At 38.1% G+C, this 20,204-nt stretch overlaps 1 protein-coding gene across 1 annotated transcript in view; it reads left to right on the forward strand.

Moving 5' to 3' along the window:
* The window catches only part of GRXCR1 (glutaredoxin and cysteine rich domain containing 1), a 39,539-nt gene extending 22,031 nt beyond the window's left edge, over nucleotides 1-17,508 (forward strand). Inside the window, exons 2-4 of the mRNA XM_021286171.2 lie at nucleotides 6,465-6,704; nucleotides 14,158-14,223; nucleotides 17,226-17,508. Of these exons, the coding sequence (XP_021141846.1) occupies nucleotides 6,465-6,704; nucleotides 14,158-14,223; nucleotides 17,226-17,405 (486 nt within the window). The 3' untranslated portion in view covers nucleotides 17,406-17,508. The remainder of the gene's footprint in view (nucleotides 1-6,464; nucleotides 6,705-14,157; nucleotides 14,224-17,225) is intronic.
* The last annotated feature ends 2,696 nt before the right edge of the window (nucleotides 17,509-20,204 follow it).

Genomic DNA, 20,204 nt, shown 5'->3' on the forward strand with positions numbered 1-20,204 from the left:
TGGATAAGAAAAAAGGTAGTGTTTTTTGCAGTAATGTATTTGAGAGGTCAGTATATCCTTTGACTTGAGTGTATGACTTGCACTGTTGCAGATATTTAGCTTTTATTCTACTGAGCTCCACTAAAATGCATGGTTTTCTGAATTTAATGAAGTTCAAGATCTGAATTTTCCTGAAAACTGGCATAGCGCCAGGTCCTTGAAGACAATGCAAACAGGACCACAGCCTTAATGTAGTAAAGCACTTATGGGAATGCTTAAACTTAACTTTAAGTGCACACTGTGCTTTGCTGTGTGAGAGCCCATGGAGGCTTGGAAGTGCAAACAGTGAGGTGGAAGGGAATGTGATTTCATACCAAGAGTGCACACTGAAGCTGAGCATCACTTGCAGTTCCTCCTGTGTGTGTAAATAGATATTATATGCCAAAGAAAAACATTTTATATTGGTCCATGAGGTCTGCATGTTGGCAGAGGTTGTCTGGCCAGTTAATCAATTCTTACTGAAAAATGTTATTAAACCTTTAATTTAAACCAGGCAACAGACAGTGACAGACAGAAGGGACTGGTTCACAACTCCATTAGCATTGTACTATGTTGTTGTGATGGCAAATATTGTCATTTTCATTGGAACACAGACCTTCAATCTCCAGTCATCTCATTCAAAGAATGTTGCATGTTTTTGTCTAAAGAGTGACATGATGAAAAGTACACTTTTCATTAAAAGCTATAAATTTTGGAAAATACGTGTGTTCTGATTAAGTAGCATGTGGAAAAACCTTGAAACATTTTGGTGGTAACTTTTAATTTAAAATAATGTTTCAGAAAGTATTCATTACTTTAGTGTACATTTTGAAAGCCTTTTAAAACTCAAAAGCTAGTAAAAGCTTTTCAATCTTGCAGAAATAAAATGTTTAAATTGATATTTTTTCTGCATATTTTTTTCAACAAGAAAATCATAGCTGTTTTCTTCTCTTCTGTTTCTGAGTGGAAAATAAAGTAAAAAAGTCCAAAACAGATTGTGGTCAGAAAATTAGTGTAAGACCATAATTCTTCTTGCCACTTAATTACTGACTCTAATTCAAGCTATTAGCTATGTAAAACCAATTATTAAGTGAACAGCTTAATTCAAATCTTGTAGAAATGCAAGCATATATAAACCATGTACAAGTATGCACATATATGCATACATTCATATGCCTAAGTATATGCATTTTCTCTTGCCTAACATTTTCTTTAGGTCATTTACTCACTGAAGCATCTGTGGCGCAGGGTTTGTAACATGCTCTAGATTCCTGCCTCAGCCGACTTAGTGGACAGCAGATACTCCTGCCTGTCTGATAGTATCTAATTACAAAGTCAAGGGGTGCATATTTCAGTAGCACACTCTGAGACACTGAAAGATGATATTCAGAGACAGAGAAGGGCATATCAGCCATTGATTTAGGTCACTGAAGCAATTCACTACTGTATGAATAACATTAGTGGAATGCTATGTCTGAACATAGTAAAACCCTTTAAAAATCTCATATGATTATGATCATGATAAAGGTTGACATTAACATTTCAGCTTTTGCCAAAGTATTGTACCAGCCCACTAGTCTTAGCAGAAAAAATATTCTGGCTTTCTTAGAATGCAGTTCCTCACTTAAAGCAAAATATAGAACTATGTTTTGGGGTTTCGTTTGTGTTGGTTGTTTGAAACAAGCACAGGAAAAAGATGAGTACTTTAAAAGAACCAAGTGTAAATTTGCAGGTTATGTCACCATTGAAACAGATTATATATGTATGTGAATGTAAATAGCTATTCTTTCCATGCCAATGAGATTAAAACACAAATTTATACTTTCTATCCAGAGGGAGGATTAAAAAAAATAAAAATCTCATTATTACTTTTGTAGTGTCGCTGTCATAGTTTTCATTTGCAACCAAATAAAAATAAGGTTAACAACCTAATTCTTTTGCTGCTGGGCTTATCTGTTTACTTGCTTACAAACATGGTCATATACACAGGTTTTAAAAAAGAAAAATCTTACCAGTGTTACCAGTAATCACTTTATGCCCCAAGGTTCAGCATTGGTCCTTATATCTCAAGTAGAAAAGCGTTGGCTTGGACCATGTCCTTTGCTCTGAATTTGCACCACAAAAATATTCACGTTATTGGTTTTGGTGCAAAGATAAAGAGCCACCCAAAGTCCTCAAGGCACACAGAGAAATTTAATTAAAAATTATTTAAGAAAATGTATAGCCTTTGGAAAGCCATTAATGACAAATATGTTGAAGAAATAAACTAGTATTATTTTTCAGTAATTCATTTTACAAATTACCCTCACAAATAGGTGTGTAAGTGATATCAGCTCAGACTGTGGAGACTGGTCAGGGCCAGGGCAGCGATGGGACCAATAGAGAAACACAGACTGTTTTTGCTGCTGCTTCTGTTGCAGCTGGATCCAGATGCTGGGGATAAGACACAGCGCAGGTCTGAGCCCTGAGACATCTCAGGGAGTTTTACAGCACACATATTTAAATGTCTTTCAGAAGCACCATGGAAACACCTGACTGTTACACAATATTTTCAGAGCTACTGAGAAGTCTGTGATTATTGTCACGAAAGCTGTTAAACAGAAAAGGCAAATTCTTAAACACGTATTTTAGGAGTATGATTCCTAAATATTTCATATTTCTGTGGCTCCAGTAATGCACAGTTTTTTAAAAAAGTACCTCAAAAAACAAATTGGAGATTCATCTATTCTGTAATATATTTGTTGCCGCACACTTACACTGGCTACCAGGATTTCTTAAAAAAAAAAAAGATTCAGGATGTCATGTTTCAGTGACCTTCTCTCTGTTTTATAATTTACTTCATTTACTGTCTCTTTTCTGTCATATTTTTCACCTTCTTATTTCTGCGTTTAGTTTGTACTCCTCTTCCTTTGTCAGTATCCTGACATTTTAGGTTTTGCTATAATCTATTTTTGGTTATTTCTCTTTTGTCAGCCCTTTTCCAGTCTCCTGCATCCCTCTGTCTTGTTGCTTATCTGCTTGCTCTATTAAGCCTCCTCTTTTTTTTATCAGCAATTTCTTCCTTTGTTTTGTGGTCTCTCTTGATTCTAAAGTCACGTATTTAACCTCATGGGATGACATCCGTCATACTGTTTTCAGAAGACTTGCTCAGTTAAATATTATATTTTGTTGAAACCATGTCAGATGTATGCTGGTGGGATGGCAGAAGGATAGGCTTCCCTAGTTGGACACCGAAGTGTAACTAACTCCTCATTTGGGAAAACCCTGATCCACCTGGTGAAGAAGTCTGGGAAAAGACTGAATAAGGTGCAAAATAAAGATATTTAGGTTTTCTCATGTTCAATCATGAACAGAATTGAACCGGTGCAACAAATGCCTTTTCTCTCTAGACTGAGAAAAAAGGGGCAGCTGTTCCTGTGTCACTGGGAAGGCGTCTGTGCCAGGCAGTGATGCAGGTCATGCTGCTGCTGGTGCTGCCTACTTGAAACCCCCAAATAAAATGCAAGTTCTTCAGGCTAATGCAGTAAAACAGATACTGCCTTCAGAACCTTTGGGAGATGACAGCACTGTGCTGGTAAATTATCCTTGTAAATAATTTCCCTATAAAAACTTAAATCCCTTCCTTGGCACTCTTATTACATGGACTCTGAAGCACACTCTTGCTCCATGTGCATGGGGTTTTCTGAATCTGACACAAAAGTAGCCACCTCAGTCCAAAGATTTCCATAAGCTTCAGGTAAAAATGAGAATCCCATTTACAGAAAGTGTAAGAAAGTTCTCAATTTAAGTTGCTCTTCATCTTTTGGTTTGTTCATCAGTCTGACTTCCTCAGTTTGAGTAAAATTCTGTCTTGCCCATTAACCAGAGAATCACCTTCTGTTAAACTTCAGCTAAAATTTCCTGTGCATTTGTGAGCTTATGATTCTAATTTGAAGTTTGTTATTCAAATTTGTAAAAGTTCATTTTCTAAAATGTCTTTCTATCTATTCATTTCTATTGCTTGTCATTTATTATGTTTTTGCCACAGTTCCAACTTAGGAAGGAAAAGCACAGTGTTCAAACATTATTCTGCTGATTTACTTCAATAAGGTATTCTACTTAGTCAATATTACAGGCTGTAGCCATTGAGTTGGGTAGCAAAATAAGAATTAGCATAGATTTTCATGAAGAAACACTCTATATGTCTCTGTCTTGACTCCTATTCTTAATCACCAATGCGGTTCCAGGCAAGTGACAGGAAGGATTTTCTTAGTATAACAAAGTTCTACCAAGGACAAGTTCTGTTTGATGGTAACACAGAAAACAAGGTGTTTACTAAAATTTCCCTAAAGAGTTATTTAGTTAATGCTCTTGATACTTCATTGCAGGGCAAAGAAGAATATTCCTTTACTGCAACAGTAGGAAAAAAATAAAGGAATAAACATAAAAGTAACTCTGCATACACACCTTCTACTTGATATCTTTCCAGATCACTTTACAACTTTCCATTTTTCCGTCTCTTCAGCTGCTTATTTGTATGCTGTAGGGACACCACAGTCCTGATGCTTCACTAGATAATGACTGTATCTGTTCTGCCAGCCTCTGGTGTCTGGGAACAAAGAGCATTAGAGATTAGAGCTATGAAGGAGCAAGAATTTCCATCCTATTGAATAGTTTTCCACTTCAGAATGTTTTTTCACTCCAAAGAGGAGAAAACAATAAGTATGTGAAGTTATCTTTTGAAGAAATGTTTTAAGAACTCTTGGTTACATCTGAAAACGATGAACTCCTGTTCCTTCCAGCAACCCATGTGTGATTACTAAAATATTTGGTAGTGTTTATGTAGAGTACTTGTCCTTTAAATACAAGATGAGCAAATCCTCTCACTTGGAATGTGTGAACAATATACTGGAGAAGAGTCAATGCTGCAGTAGCAGTATAACTGATTTTCAACACAGAAAACAGGCTGGAGGAAAGTAGCCCACTTTTTATAACATTTGTTCCTAAAATTGAATTTCTGACATCAATTCACAGACAAATAAAACTGGTGTGTCACAATGTGCTTCCTTGACAGAACAGGAGACGGAAAACTGTTACATTCCATATGTTTGCAATTACACTGTAAGTGAACTATAAATGATCTGTCAAATGCAAGTGTTTTTCCTGAGAACTCTTCATTGCACATTTAGCCTTCTGAACACCTTTCTGAGCAGAATATGTTTTTTGCAATGACTTTTTTTTTTTTTTTCTTTTTTTTTGGTGCATTTATGTATTAAGATAAATCATTACTTTGTTATTTGGCAAAGTCTGCAATGGCAACTGCCAAATTTTACAATTGAGTCTTAACAGTTATTGCATGAAATAGTTAAAAACTTACATATTCACCCATCAAAGTTCATTTTCCATAGGTTACTATGGTGTGTTACAGGTATCCTTGCTTTTTACATTCTAACTAGTGTTTTTACTCCTGGAATACTCCTGAAATAATTAAATATGATTTGCTGAATATAATGGATAATTGGAAAAGTTTAGAAATGCCTTACCACCTTTTTAAAAAGGTAGTATTTATAGCTATTTATCTGAACATAATATGTTTGTTTAAAGCAATGATTCTCAGGCTTTTAAAAAATGTACCACTCTCTACTGGGCAAACTAATCCGTGTGGTATTTACACTTCCTCATAGTTTTCATCCCAGCAAGGAAAGATGGAACATAAACTTTTACATAAAAAGACCTGGGGTAAAAAGTCAAATCCGTATTGTGGTATGAAATTTTTTACAGCTAAGGGAACTGCCTCCACCAGTTGCAGTGGGCTTTGAATTGGACACTGAATATGCACAAAATGTACTGTTTCATTGTTGGTTGATGTTATGACTAATTTGACATGGATCCACACTAAAAATTAGGGGTACGTCTGTCCTCTCTGCAATCAGAATCTAGATCATCGTGGAGAGACATAAAGGATTCTGAGTTAATGTTGGTGCATGGATGATGAAGCTGAAATTTGGCTCCTGTCCTTGATTAAAGGAGACTGTCAGCAACACCTCAGCTAGCAAGTTTAGACCTAGTCTGGGTACTACCAGACTGTGTTTGTGCAAACATGAGCCACGGTTATAACAAAATCAGACATCAACAAAATGGTGATGATTTATTAACGTTTGGAAGTCAATCAGGATCTAAAATACATCTGTTTCTTGAAAATGTTTAACTTGGTTCACCATCTTTAAAACTTTCAAAAAAAAGTAAAGTTGCACCTTATTTATATAAACAGCTTAAATTGCCTTGAGTTGTTGATCGCAAGAACCTAATTCCCCCCCTTCCATCTTTCAATTTGAAAAAAGTATAATCTTGGATTGTGTTTTCAAGATACAAAGATTTGGCTTAAGTAATATTTTTCATGAAATTACTGAATAATTGGAAGCTATTAATACCTTACTGTATGTAATGGTAACTATTTTTTTTTCCAGGTATCTACAGTGCCAGAGTTTGGCCGCATAGTAATTTATACTACCAGCCTTCGTGTGGTGAGAACCACTTTTGAAAGATGCGAACTGGTTAGAAAGATCTTTCAAAATCACAGAGTTAAATTTGAAGAAAAAAACATTGCTCTGAACAGTGATTATGGAAAAGAACTAGATGAAAGGTGCAGGAGAGTCTGTGAAGTTCCTTCACTCCCTGTTGTGTTTATCGATGGCCATTATCTTGGGGTAAGTAAAGCATAAACCTATGTTTTGTTCTGCAATCTGGAAGAACAGATTAAAATCTTGATGAATGAAGGAGAAGCAGGGTTTTTAGAAAATTGTTTGCAATGCTGGAATGGTGGGAACAATCAAAGACAGAGATCCCCCTGTGATATCTGCAGCATAGATCCACAGTGATAGGTTTGATCTGAAGATGCAAAAGGCTAAAAGCAGAGGCTATCAGGAAAGAAATAAGATGCAGTAATACAATCTAAGCCACCCTGTGTTTCTTTAAAAACAGTTTACCTTTGTAGTTGAAACAATGAAAATCTAGAGAAAATGTTTTTTTTTTCCTCATGGGAACCTGTATGCATGATTGACCAAGGAAGACGAGCACACATAGCATAAACTTGTCATTTAGTAATATCTGTGTTGAATATGAAACTAACAGGTTGGAATGTCAGACCTTATGCATTGAATTTTATATGATGTAGTCTGTATCAGGCATTTGCAATCACCTGAACATTGTTTAGGGACAAAATTGATCAATACTTTATTTTAGAAAAGTCTAGCAGTAAAAGAGAGACAAAGCCAGCCCAACTCTGGCCTGTTGCTAAACATAAACTCCAAATGGAAAACTATAACTATATACTCTGGTATTCAGAGTCTAAAAGCCTCTTGATATGTGAAATCACCTTTCCATTAAGAGCAGCCTGTACTTTTGAAATGTATTTCTCAGAAACTGGAAAAATCAGAGTTTACAAGAAATAGATTCTGGAAAATGGCAAAAAGAAAACAGCTTGAGAGCTCAGTGAAGGTATTTGTCTCCAGCAGTAAAGAGCTAGCAATTAACACCAACAGCGAGACTGTGATTTGTGAAGGCAAACTATATTTACACACAGCAGGGTTATTGTGTTCGTATTGCTTAACACTTTCATTTTTACAAAAGATTTAAGTAATGGAATGAAATGTAATTACCAATCAGGGCATAACTGATATTGGGCCTGTATAAACGCTCTAATACCCTTTCTCCCCTTTCTCCTCATCCCCTTCTTAGTTCTCAGTAGCCTCTGCTTGAGGCAGGAGTCCCTGAGCACTCTAACAAATGCATTTGCTGGCCCAGGGCTCGCCAGACCACTGCAGCAACTGCAAAATTGTGACTGTGCAGAATATTAGCAGGCAGTGAATTTTACTTCCTAGTAGAGGATGCTTTTATCAAAAGCCTGAGTTGGAGAGTTCTCCAGCCAGCCAGGAACTGGAGTGCTTTGTTCAAAAGCGGCCTAAAATACAACAGGATTCAGGCTAAGTTTTGCTCACGTAATTATCATGTTAAAAACAAAATAGTTATAACCCACTCCAAGAAAAACTCAGTCTGTGTGTGACCAGTTAAAATGCTGAAAGGGATTGAATAAATTGCTTGCTCAGCTCTAGATGAAGCCTGGCTACAGTCGTTTTGCTATGATGGATGGCCCATTCATTCACCAGTTATTTTTGCTTTTTTTTTCAAGATCATGGGACATTTTTCTTTTAACAGAGGAGCAACAGTGGAACAAGCAATACAGACTCATTACAATTATTTAAGTATTGTGTGAGATATTTTGAAGACATATAGAAAGGAAGATGAGTTAGGAAGCTAGCTGTCTGGGGGAGAGATAAATCTAGCTGTTCAGCTACCTGCTGACAGGTACTCAACAAGTTTTACCTCCTGTAGGTAAAAAAAAAATGAAGAAACAATTTGATGTTCTAGTCTACAAACATCTATTACAGCACAACAGCTCTGTTCACATTGTTTAACACAAGAAAACAAAAAGTATTGATCTGCTAAAAAACAGAACAAAATCAGACTTGGTGGTTGTTTTTGTTTTGTTTTTTATTAAATTGGTGAGGCACACTATGGTTAAATGGAGCAGATTGTAGGAGAAAATTAAGGCCATTCCATATAACAACAATATTATTTGTGAATCTGGTCTGCGGGCAAGGTGCAGACCAGAAGACACCTGCTCTGCTCGCGGCTGGCCAGGATGGTCAGCCCTTTGCTCTGCGATGCGCGAGCCCTCAGCTCTGGTCATGGACGAGGCTTCCACTCTCTGCTGCTCTCCGCTAATTATCATCATATTGGGGAGCATTGCTGCTCTGGATCTGCTGTTACAGCATCACTCTCTCGTCTGTTTTAGTTGAGATGAACCAGGATGGGAAAAAAAAGGTCAATGTCAGCAGAGTTGGCTCAGACTGCCAATGGGAGCACTACAGCTGGTGGAGTGATGGGAGGGGAGAGCCCTAAGGCGAACCTGTCACTTGCCCTGGCAAGGGATCTGTGTCCACACACTCTGCTAAATGTGGCAAACTCCATTATTTTATGGCAGTTTTTATTTTTCTGTGCATGTCAAGAAGGTTGCGAATGTTTAACCAGCCTTCCAGGGTCTGGCCACAGCTATGTCAGTGCCTGGTGGATGTGGTGCCTTCAGACAACAGTGTGTCAGTGACTCCAAAGGTAATAAGTTGGCTGAAGCCTCTGCTGGGCTTCTGTTTCATTAAAATGAGGTTGAGAACTAATTACAGAATTTGGTCTCATTGGTAACAGTGGACATTTCTATAATGCCTTTCATAATAATTATCTTCAGATATGCAAACGCAATACAGAAATCCAGAAGCCTGATGTGTCAGTAAATTAATCATGCAATATTTTTTTTCTCTCTCTTTTCCTGTCTCTCTTTTTTAAAATCTGGAATAGTTATTTCCTGGCAAATCCCTCCCTAAAGGAAATTACTTGTAGCAATACAAAGGAGAACCTTTATTGAGCCAGGCACCTTTCAATGAGTCATGTGGAGAAATAACAAAAACCCCTTATTAAAAGATGAGCTGTTTTGAAAGGGGACAAGATTATTTTTAATGAGATAAATGTAAGAAAACCAGCAGAACACAGCATATGTGCGTCTGATAAAGTATATGATATCTGAGTGGTTCAGAAGCACAGACAAGGTTGTTAAAGCACCGTGGGCTCTGTGGATAAATCTTTACAGTGTTGGGGAATTTATCATTGCCTGCACAGGGGAAATAAAACAAACATGCCACTTGGGCAGAAGCAATAGAAAAATTATATTTAACCCTTGTCAAGCAAAGTCCTGCATGCTGCAATGCAGCAGGTTTTTAATCTTCTCATTTTTTTTCAGGATTGAATCATTGCATTTCTTGACACACACTGTCTAAATATCAGTCTTTCAGGAAATTACAGGTTCTTTCTGCAGCATGTTTTTTACCAGCTGATCTAATCCCTCCTTTTCACCTGAGGCTGTCTCCATCCGAAATGGAATTATGCCATCTGCTGGGACGCTGAAGCAGAATAAAAAATTACTTCCAAAAACCAGAATGCAACACAGAAGAAAAAAAAAAAAAAAGAAAAAAAGATGGAGCATTCATTTGCTCTTTTACAAAGGCATTCAGGACTGTTAGAGGTTTATGCTATATGAAGACCCACTCTGCTAGAAAGGGATGCACATAAAAAAGGGCAAATAGACTCATCTTTAGTAAACATGCCAGCTCACTGCATAATAGTTTTAAAGTACATTTATTTTATTTTTCAATTTAAATATGAGACTGAGTTCAGTGTTCACCAGCCATACAAACGTACTTGTATCTTTTTCAAATATGTGATTTTTTTTTTTTCTGAAGAAACTGTTTCCAATTTACTTTTCCCAGCTGCAAATGACATTTACAGTAAAAGTATTTTATTTGACTCATTGGTTATGATTATTTCCAAAGAATGATGAGGCCTTTTTGTAACTGATTTTTAGAAAATATCTATGTAACATATTTTTTGTAATACAAGTGGTAACGGTTCCTTTTTTATTTCTTTCCAGTGGCCATATATGATTGGTAGCTCACAATTGTCTCTGTGTCTTGTTAAATATGTTCTCCTAGTGTTCTCTTGATGGTGTGGATATGAGTGACCCTGTGGCAGTAAAACTACAATGTAATTGTCGCATTGAGTCACCTAGCATTTTCCCACTTGCTTCCTCAATTTTGCAGGATTAGGGGGGTTCAATTAATCTGACGGTTCTTTGCGTATCAAATCCAACATTTCTGGTGCTGGTACTATACTGCAGTGTCAGTTTTCTCAGTTTATAGGCAGTTTTCCAGGCATTTGATCACAAATGATGCATGTCTGCTGTCAAAGGGCCCCTCTTTGTGAGAGGTGTAGTGTTACAGTCTGAAGAGCATGTGAGCTCTGGGCAAGGATGGGGTACATATAGCCTGTCTCCTTGCTAAGCCATGGTGAAAAACATGGCAGGTCCAGCTGGGGTGGGGTGTGTGATTGCATTCTGATGCCTTTAGCAAGTGATCTCATTTGTAAACTTTGAACAAGTTTATTTTTGAAGAAATAAGGGATGCATTTATCTGAACAGCAAATGTGTCCACAAGAGAGATGTTTCAGCAGTGAGCTGGTTTTTCTCTGTATATAAGGAAGAATGGGTAAGAGAGGCTGCTCACCAAAATCAGCATGTTTTCTAGTAGAAATGCACAGCCATATATCTACAGGTATTCCTTGATGAAGAATTACATTGTGAAAATGGTAACAGGCTACATACGAGATAGGTGAGAAACAGATTGATTTAGTGACAGGACAGGGCCAGAGCAGTGGGAAACTTGCTAGAGCACGAATTTGTCCTAGTTCTGCAATTAGTGGGACAATACCTGAAATACAGTGCTAATTTCTGGACATTTTCAAGGGAAAAATGAGAAAATATTTTGAAGGATGAAAATGTTCTAGAAAAACTGTTAAGTGATTTAGCCAAGTCTGTGGAACTTCCTTGCCAAAAGAAGGGTAAAGACTTGACTGCAGCCCCTGGTCTCCTCCACCATGGCAGAGAGCTATTGAAGTGAATAGACAAAGGATTCACAGGATGGTGCTTTGAAATTTAACCGGTTAACAAAAGTGAAAATCACTTCTCTCTGCTGCTTCTCTAAACATTATGGCCCCTGTCACTTGTGCTCCCTATGTGACTCTTAGCAGGGACAGACTCTTAAACGTTTCACATCCTTTTGTGGGTAACTGTGGACTGAACACAATCTGGGAAGTAAAAGAAAGCCATCACTTTCTGTTCAGAAAGCAGATATTGGACTTAACAGCTGCTTTAATCACTCTATTAATTACGGACTCTCTGTGTTAAGATTCACAGATCCAAAGGGAAGGCTAACTTCTGCAAATATCTTTTTCCCAAATATCACTTGAGGCAGCCAGTAATCAGAAAAGACATTCTGAAACACTTAAAAATATTGATAGTTATTTGGACGTTTGGTTTTTAATTTTAAAACCATAGTAATGATGGTTTCCACTTTGAAAGTAACACAGCTGGCTGACTGAATGTCATGTGAAATATAAATCCTTTACAATATGAATCTATAATAGGAAACCTGTCAGGCTTTTAATTATACTTCTGTAAAAGCCAGTCAGCATTATCATACAGCATCACTGTAACATGGAGCAGAAGTCATAGAAATGCCTTTGCCAACTGTTGCCACAGAGAATAGATCCTTCCCTAAATGAGGGCAAATTTGGGCTTGTCTAGCTTAGGGAGCTTGCAGTGCTGCAGAGACATCAATAAAGCTGCAAATCCATAATGTCATTGCATCAGATGGGCAGCGCAAGCTTTGTCCTAAGCTCCTGCAGTGTATTCAGGCCCTGAGCTAATACTCCATGGGCTGCCTTGGCAAATCCTCGCTTTGTTGTGCCAGTCACTCCTGTTGCCTGTTCTGTGTGAAAGCAGAGAAAGACTAGAGGGCAAGCTTGAAAGAGGCCAACAGGCTGCTAAAAGCTGCTCTGCTGGGGACAGAGAGCCCTAATGCATATGTCAAAGCTGGTACACTCTGTGCCCATGATCTGTAGCAGATTTCGATAGCAGTCAGCACACATAAGGCTAGCTGATCTGTCTCCTGTCATCTTCTGTGACTAATTAACCACAACTAATTACCTTGTAGATTCTTTTCTAAAAAAAATCTCTTTGAAAGTGTAGCACCGTAAGAGTAACGTTCACTGAAAAAGTGGCATTCACATCCACTAAAATATTAATATTTTGCTTTTTAACTGAAATGAATATCATCAAACACAGAGTCAAGAGTGCTTTCTTTTTGTACAAAGCCAGAGCAGAAAGACTTTGCACAGGGAAACTACCCTTAGTAGGGTGATACACAAAATGTTTTGCAATGTTTTTGTGGCCCTTAGTGGGCTTTTGGGCTACACAGTTGTAGCCTCTGGAGTCCCCAGTGAGGCACTGTGAATGGTTGGGCACTAACAGGCACGATAGTGACCAATATGTGTTCCCTGTGCTCCCCATCAGCCCTTCCTGTGCCTCCCAGTAACCAAGAGAGTGATGCTGATGGTGAGCTGGGGCTGAGGACCCCTTTGCCTGACTGTGGGCAACTCAAAGTAATGGCCAGTCTCAGTGTCCCCCAGCATCTCAGCCCTGTGCCAGCGTCCCCCCACACCTCCCAGCTCATGCCAGAAGTAAACCCAAAGGTGAAATTTAACAGTCTGGCCATGCAGGAACCAGCAAACTGGAGCATCGTGGTGGCATGAACCTACAACCTGGTCTAGGTGTAGCCAATCACCCTTAGCAGTGAGTAAGGGCTCTGCAGTTCCCTCCGTCTGTGCCTCAGTTTTCTCACCTTCTGTTGGTTTCTTGTGATCCACTGATTAAAAGTGTCTTTAAATGTTTGGCAATATTTAGTATTCAGTGAGTTTGGTTATATAAGTGAAGTGGAAGCATTCAAATGTAGCCCTCTAATTAGAAGAAAAAGGAAAAAAAAAAAAAAGTTTTACATCATCTTTGACATTTTCATTTTGTCTGCAATAGTTTCTTAGCATTTCCTTTCAGGAGGAGAGAAGAAAAACCACTTCAGTACCACCACAGTTCAGATGACAGAACCCCTCAGAGACCTAACGTACTCAGACTAAATTATTATTATTCATTGTTGTGTCTGACTTTAATGTTGTTACAGTATTTTCATTACCCTTTTTCTCCTTGTGTTATACATTAGGCATATTATGTCTTAATTCAGTGCTCAGCTGCCAGAATATTTGAAATGCAATTTCCTCCTCTCATTTTGCTGCATTCTCTGATGTATTGTATATTTATATAATGGTAATTATTGACATGGTAACTAGATATATTATTTATTCTGTCAGGAAGCATATAATGTAAAATAAAGTGAGTCCAATCAGAATTTCCAATCTGTGTCATCTTTTACAAAAAGGCAGCACAATACGACACCTGGTAATGAACTTCAGACATTTCTATCAGAATTGCAATTAGATTGTCCTTGTCCTTCTAGCTTTCCTGAGGTTGACCTAATTACAAAACACTTAATGTGAGTCAAATTTGTACTCAGAATGTTTGAATTTTCAAGACCACATCTTCTAATCATCTCTCTTTTTTCATGCTGCAGTGACTGAACTTTTTCTTCTTCTTCTCCTTACTAATAGGGTGCTGAGAAAATATTGCTAATGAATGAATCTGGAGAACTGCAGGATCTCTTAACCAAAATTGAGGTAAGTGTAATTCTACAAATAATCATACAGAACATACATCGAGTATTTGCAATTGAGAACTTTTTTTAATCAGTTCTTTTTCTTCTGTTATAAACTGATGATCCCAATAGTGAGTGCTTTTTGTTTGTTCGTTTTTTGTTTGTTTGTTTGTTTGTTTGTTTTGTTTTTTGTTTTTTTATTTTTTGTTCTTTCCTTTTGCATGAATTATAGCACGGTATCACAGCCCATTAAGTTTGAGAAAACATGAATGTCAATAACATCAAAACAAAATGTCCATCTCTATTTTCTCTTAGTTTTGCCACAGCAGGAAAGGCAAGTCATGTTCTTTTTCCTATAACTTTTGACATCTTCTTTGGTGTTTAACCTTCACCATGCTCTGGAGGAGTCAGGTCTCTTGTGTGGATGCTGCATTGATTCTCTGTGCACTGCAGTGAACGCACTTGGAACCTGCAGTCCTAGGTTCTGGTTGGACCTCAAGCTGGACATCTACAAAATCTGGGCAAATACCAGAAGTTTCCAGTTACACCAATTTGCCTTTCTGCAGCTCTTAGTTTGCCTTATCTGTTAAAGTTCTCTGGGTTATATGGAAAGCTGTGTCCACAGAAAAGGAATGTGTTGCTATTAATTATCTTGTTATTTTGAAACCACCAAATTAAGATAACACAAACTTCAGAAGTATGTAACATCAACATTGAAAGTAGATAATGAGAATATATTTGTAAAAGACACTGATGAAAGCGCAAAATAAAGCTGCATCTAGTTGATTTAGCCCCAAGGTTTTTCTTTCCCTGCATTTAGCCAAACTGCAGCATACGTTTTCCTAACATGCTTTCAGTAACTCTTTGTATACCAAACATCTTTGAATTTATCACAAAACAAGTAACTCTTTTCATGAAGCATGTTGGTTTCGTATAGCCAGTCTCCCTCCTGAACTCCTCCAGAAGTTCCAGTGGGGCTGAACCTAAAGGTTGCTCATCTCTGCCTTATTCAGGAGGTAGGTTTAACACAATCTGGTAAAACATGAACTGCCTCATCTCTTTGCAGTAGAGGGAGCACCTTCTGCATTTGTCTGGCCTGCTCCTTAACTCAGCAAAGCTTCCCTTGCCTCATGACTCAGTGTATGTATTTCTGTATAAAATGCAGAAGAACCTGCTGGACATATTTAACCACATTGAATATCCAACTGGAAGTTATTAAGCAAATGTATGCATATGAATAAAGCAGGCAGCACCCTTGTTGTCTGACTAGAAAGGTTAGCTAATACACCTCCTTAACGTTTTTCATTACTTTGGAATGAAATGTCCCCAGATCCTGCTTTGGGAGGGGTCCTACAACGTTACTGCCTAGCCCAATGTGCATCCTAATCTTGGGACAGAAAATATATCTAAAAGAAAAACAATGCTGGACTACAGCAGACGATAATAACAGCTTACTGAAGACAAACACCACTCCAAACACTTTTTTTTTTTTTTAATTGCAAAAATGGCTTTGCTACAATTTCAAGGAGCAGTCAGGCTTCTTCCATACTGAACATGCAGAAAGTGGTTACATAACCTGTCATCTGCTCAAGGAGGAAACAGCCATTGTTCAAGGAACTGAGATAAAGCAATTTTGCATTTGGTTTTTGTTAGTTCCCTTAGCTACATGGCTATTTACAAGTCTAGCAAGCAATAATGAATGGAAAGATTCAAAATATTATTCTCTTAAAGTTTTGAGATTTTTGCAGTAATGTCATAAATTATGACAACTGTGGGGACTCCTGAGATAAAAAGAATGCTAATTTTACATTAAATAGTGCCAAACGGTGTCACTGGAGGAGCTAACAGTAAGAGAAAGAACTGTTTCCCAGTAAGGAAGAATGGCAAGTTTACGAGCTACAGGACAAAAACCAAAAAAGCCTGTTTTTTTGCATGTTCAAGTTGTCGATAGATAAATGCTATTATTAATGGTTTTGCAGAAACCTCTTCAGTTTTCTTGATGAAGATACAGGAAGGCCTATATTATCTTTATGTATTTTAGTACGCCCTGGTAATAATTTGTGACTAATTTTTTAGTGGTGCATAATTCCTCAGTCTAACACTAGCAGCAACTATATGGATTTTTGTTCTTCCTTTGTAACTAAATCTGTAAAGTCTTTACTCAACAGTGCAAGTCACATATCTATGCTGTGGTAAGTACCCAATGTGAGGTACATTTCATTTCTCTGATACAGAACTTTAAGACAATCATTAACCAATCAGCAACATTTTCAGCAAGTGAAACTTAAAAAAAATCTTTGAAATTTCTTCTTGTGTTTTCCATTGTCTTTAATCCAATACAAAATAGAGGAAAATTATTGTTTTACTCAGGACAATTGGGGGACCCTAAGCCTTCCTCGCAGCACTTTTCTCCAGGTATAGCTGTTGAATAATGATGATATTTCTTCTTTACACTTAAAGCTTCAGCATTCTACACCCATAAATATGAATACACCACTTAGTTCCTCAAGCACTGCTTGTCAGAAACTATGAATTGCTTTTTGATATGATCAAGTATAACTGTAATAGGAACAATATCTTCAGCATGAGCATGCAAATGCTATAAGTAATAATATCTTAACATACAGCACAGAAAATATAACATCAGCATAAACTGCCCAGAGTTTCAATTCAATCAACTGTAATACCTCCTAGAATTGATCTAGACCTAAACTACATCAGAGTAACGTGTGCAAGCTTTCCTTTAGCTAGCTAGTTTGGCAAATACAAACACAGGCTGCTAAGGGATGATGTGGCTGATGAATCTGCAGTGAGCCTCTCTGACTGCTGCATGCAGATCTGACCAAAGGAAAATGGAGATGTACTAGTCTCTCACACTGGATACTTTGGGATGGGGTGGTGCGTATTGCTCAAGATGGGAACCAGAATGTGCATTCTCAGCTGTCTTGAAGCCCTTAATGTCCTAGAGCTTATGGTGGTTGAGGAGGTAACATTTTTGCCTTTCTCACTTTCTTCTTTGAGCAGAGAGTTCAGCATCCTCATGAGTGCCTCTCTTGTGGGGGCTTCGGGTTCCTGCCGTGCTCAGCGTGCCATGGGAGCAAGATGTCTGTGTTTCGGAACTGCTTTACGGACTCATTCAAAGCCCTTAAGTGTACCGCTTGCAATGAGAATGGTCTACAGCGCTGCAGGAGCTGTGCGGGCTAAGAATGGCATCTCCACATGTACAAACTGATTTTATGGCACTGCACCAGTTTGTAATATGATTTTTTAAAATTAACCTGTTTGTCCAATTCAGTCAATAAAAATCCATTTGTAGTATACTTCTGCTGGTATGATCATTTGAGCTGTTTAAACTTAGGTCACAGCCTGTAACGTGTACTCTGAAATATATTTGTCTACACTCTTTATAGAGACATTTGTAGTCTGCAAATCTTATAATATTGTCAACCTTTTGGATATGAAGTCTTTCCTTTTTCTATAGGGGATCATCACCAATAGTATGTGTTTCTTAATCATGCGCTCCATATTACAGCAAAATGATTGGACTAGATGATCTGGGGGATTGGACTAGATTGAGGTCCATTCCAATCCCTAACATTCTGTGATTCTGTTTGAAACTTAACCTTCAGATTATTGAGTAGCTCCTGCTTTCAAGATCAGTGAGAATAAGTATTTTGTGATGTGGACTAGCCCAAGACCATTCTACTCAGTAGTTACCTGAAAAGTCTCCATGGCTAAATTATGGCCTGAATTCTAAGTGGCAACCAAAATATTTCTTAAAAGTCCTTTAAATCATCTTTCTCTTTTAGTACGGTGTGTACACATATGCAGGCACGTCGCAAGAAGAGCCAGAGGCCACGAATGCGTTGCAAAGAGCAAGTTTTATTTTAGTTACCTGTCTATTGGGGGATCTCCGAAGTAGCACCTAAGCTCCCAGGCAGAGGTGATACAGGCAGGGACGCAGGTGCTGTACGTTCAGCCCCGGTAGAAGATCGCTGGGCCTGCTGAGCTCGCCTGTATTTCAAGGCTTTAGGCAGGTGCAGCCTCCCGCTCTTTCTCACAACAAAGCAGGAATCCCAGACACAGTGATAAGGTGCCTAGAGTTTCTCACGAGCCTATGTTATCTAACACAGAGGTTCTACTCATCAAGCACACAAGGTCAGTAAAAAAATTAGTGCGATGTATGTGCTTTTTCTACAGACAGGTGTAAGTCACTTGAGCATATTTACATTTAACTAACCTCCTCACCTATCTTGTGCTATATTCCCATACATACTGCTTTGCATTTGGTAGTAAATTAATGTTGTCAGAAAGGTTACATAAACAGTTAACATAGTAGATATTGATAAACATTGCTGTTCTATCTCAGAGCTTTATGATCCTGCATATCACAATAGATCTTATAGTGATCAAGAAAGAACATAACTGAAGATGAGATTTCTACTTTTTCATCTTAGTAACTGCTGTGATTTGACAGCTAGCCTGGTGTGAGTCTTTTAGGGCAGCTCTTCTATCCAGGAGGGCCACTGCTCTATGCCTAGACAACTCCAGCACTGTATTTACCTTTGTCATATTCAATAGGTTTCCCCAACACAAGCACAAGAGAATTAGTCAGTGATTAGTCTGACTGAACTCTGGGCTCTCCATATTGAACATATTTCAGTTTGGAGGTGTATTAGCATTCATGCACTCCAACAGAGTACTTTTTAACAGAGTACTTCTGTGGATCACCACATTCTGACATTGACATTCTTACATTGACGTTGCACATCTTTCTCTGTTCCTGCTGTATGTCTGTGCTGGCACAAGCAATGCAGAGGTTTAGCAGCTTGTTGACATAGGTAGTAGCTAGAAAAGGCTTGCATGGTAGGCATTGCCTCCCACCCAAACTGCTTTAACAAATGTTAATCCATGTCCATTTTTGCTCTGCCTCATTCCTTGTAAAGCTATGCTGACTGAGGTTTGTGTAAATGCAGCTTTACTAGAGGCTGCTTACTCTGGTGGGGGACCCCTTTTCCCTTCCCTCTTCCCCATACAACCTCGCTTAATTTGTCTGTGATAGGGAACTCAGCTTTCCTTCACATCGTTCTAGACACAACACAGCCATGGTAAAGAGCAGGATAGCTACAGCTGCACAGAGCATGGCTTGCAAAAAAGCTACTTCTGATAATATTTGTGTTTCCTGATACCTCATTTCCCTCACTTGAATCAACGGAAAACAACCTTTCTTCCACCTCCGTTCTACTTGCTATATCTAGAGGTCGTAGCTGGTGCTGAAGAGTTGGACAAGTTGGCCTAACTTATCTTTCTGAACATTTGAATCTAAAGGACTTATGCATATTCTATGGGATATTGAATGTGCAGGCTCAAACGTGCTTGTAAGGTCCTGCTGCTCCTACAGCTGCTAAAGTGAGGCTCAGAGGGAGCATCTGGATCTTCTGCATGACATGAGAGACATTAAATTCTCTACAGAGGCCATCCACAATACTCAGCAGCATCTCAGCTGTAAAACTCTGCATCGAATATATGCCTAACTTATTACTGCATGAGTATGAAAAAAAGAAAAAAAAATACAGTTCCCTTTTTCATTTAATACAATCATGCATCCTCCATTTCTGGCTAATATTAAAGTCCATATTGGTATGACAGGGGATGAAATGTAGCATGAAGTAGAATTCTGATGTTTAGAATGTAATCATTTGTGATGTATGGAAACTTACGTTTTTGGTTGTTAATATGCTATGGATCAGGGGAGTGAACACATTCACAGTAGTGAATACCACACTTAAGATGGCATGAGCAAACGTGCCCTTGATGGAAATTACTATTGAAAAAAATGCCAGTGTATTTGTCATACTGTAATTCCCCAGTCTTCACCCCTGAAAAGACATTTTGCCTGTTGAAATAGTCCATATCACTATCCTTCCACTGAAACACTATGTAGTTGAATTACTATAACTCGTCGAAGTAAGTTAAACATTTTCAGTGACACCGAAGATGTTC

The sequence above is a fragment of the Columba livia genome, chromosome 4 (genome assembly GCF_036013475.1).
Source record: "Columba livia isolate bColLiv1 breed racing homer chromosome 4, bColLiv1.pat.W.v2, whole genome shotgun sequence".
In the NCBI taxonomy this organism is placed as follows: domain Eukaryota; kingdom Metazoa; phylum Chordata; class Aves; order Columbiformes; family Columbidae; genus Columba; species Columba livia.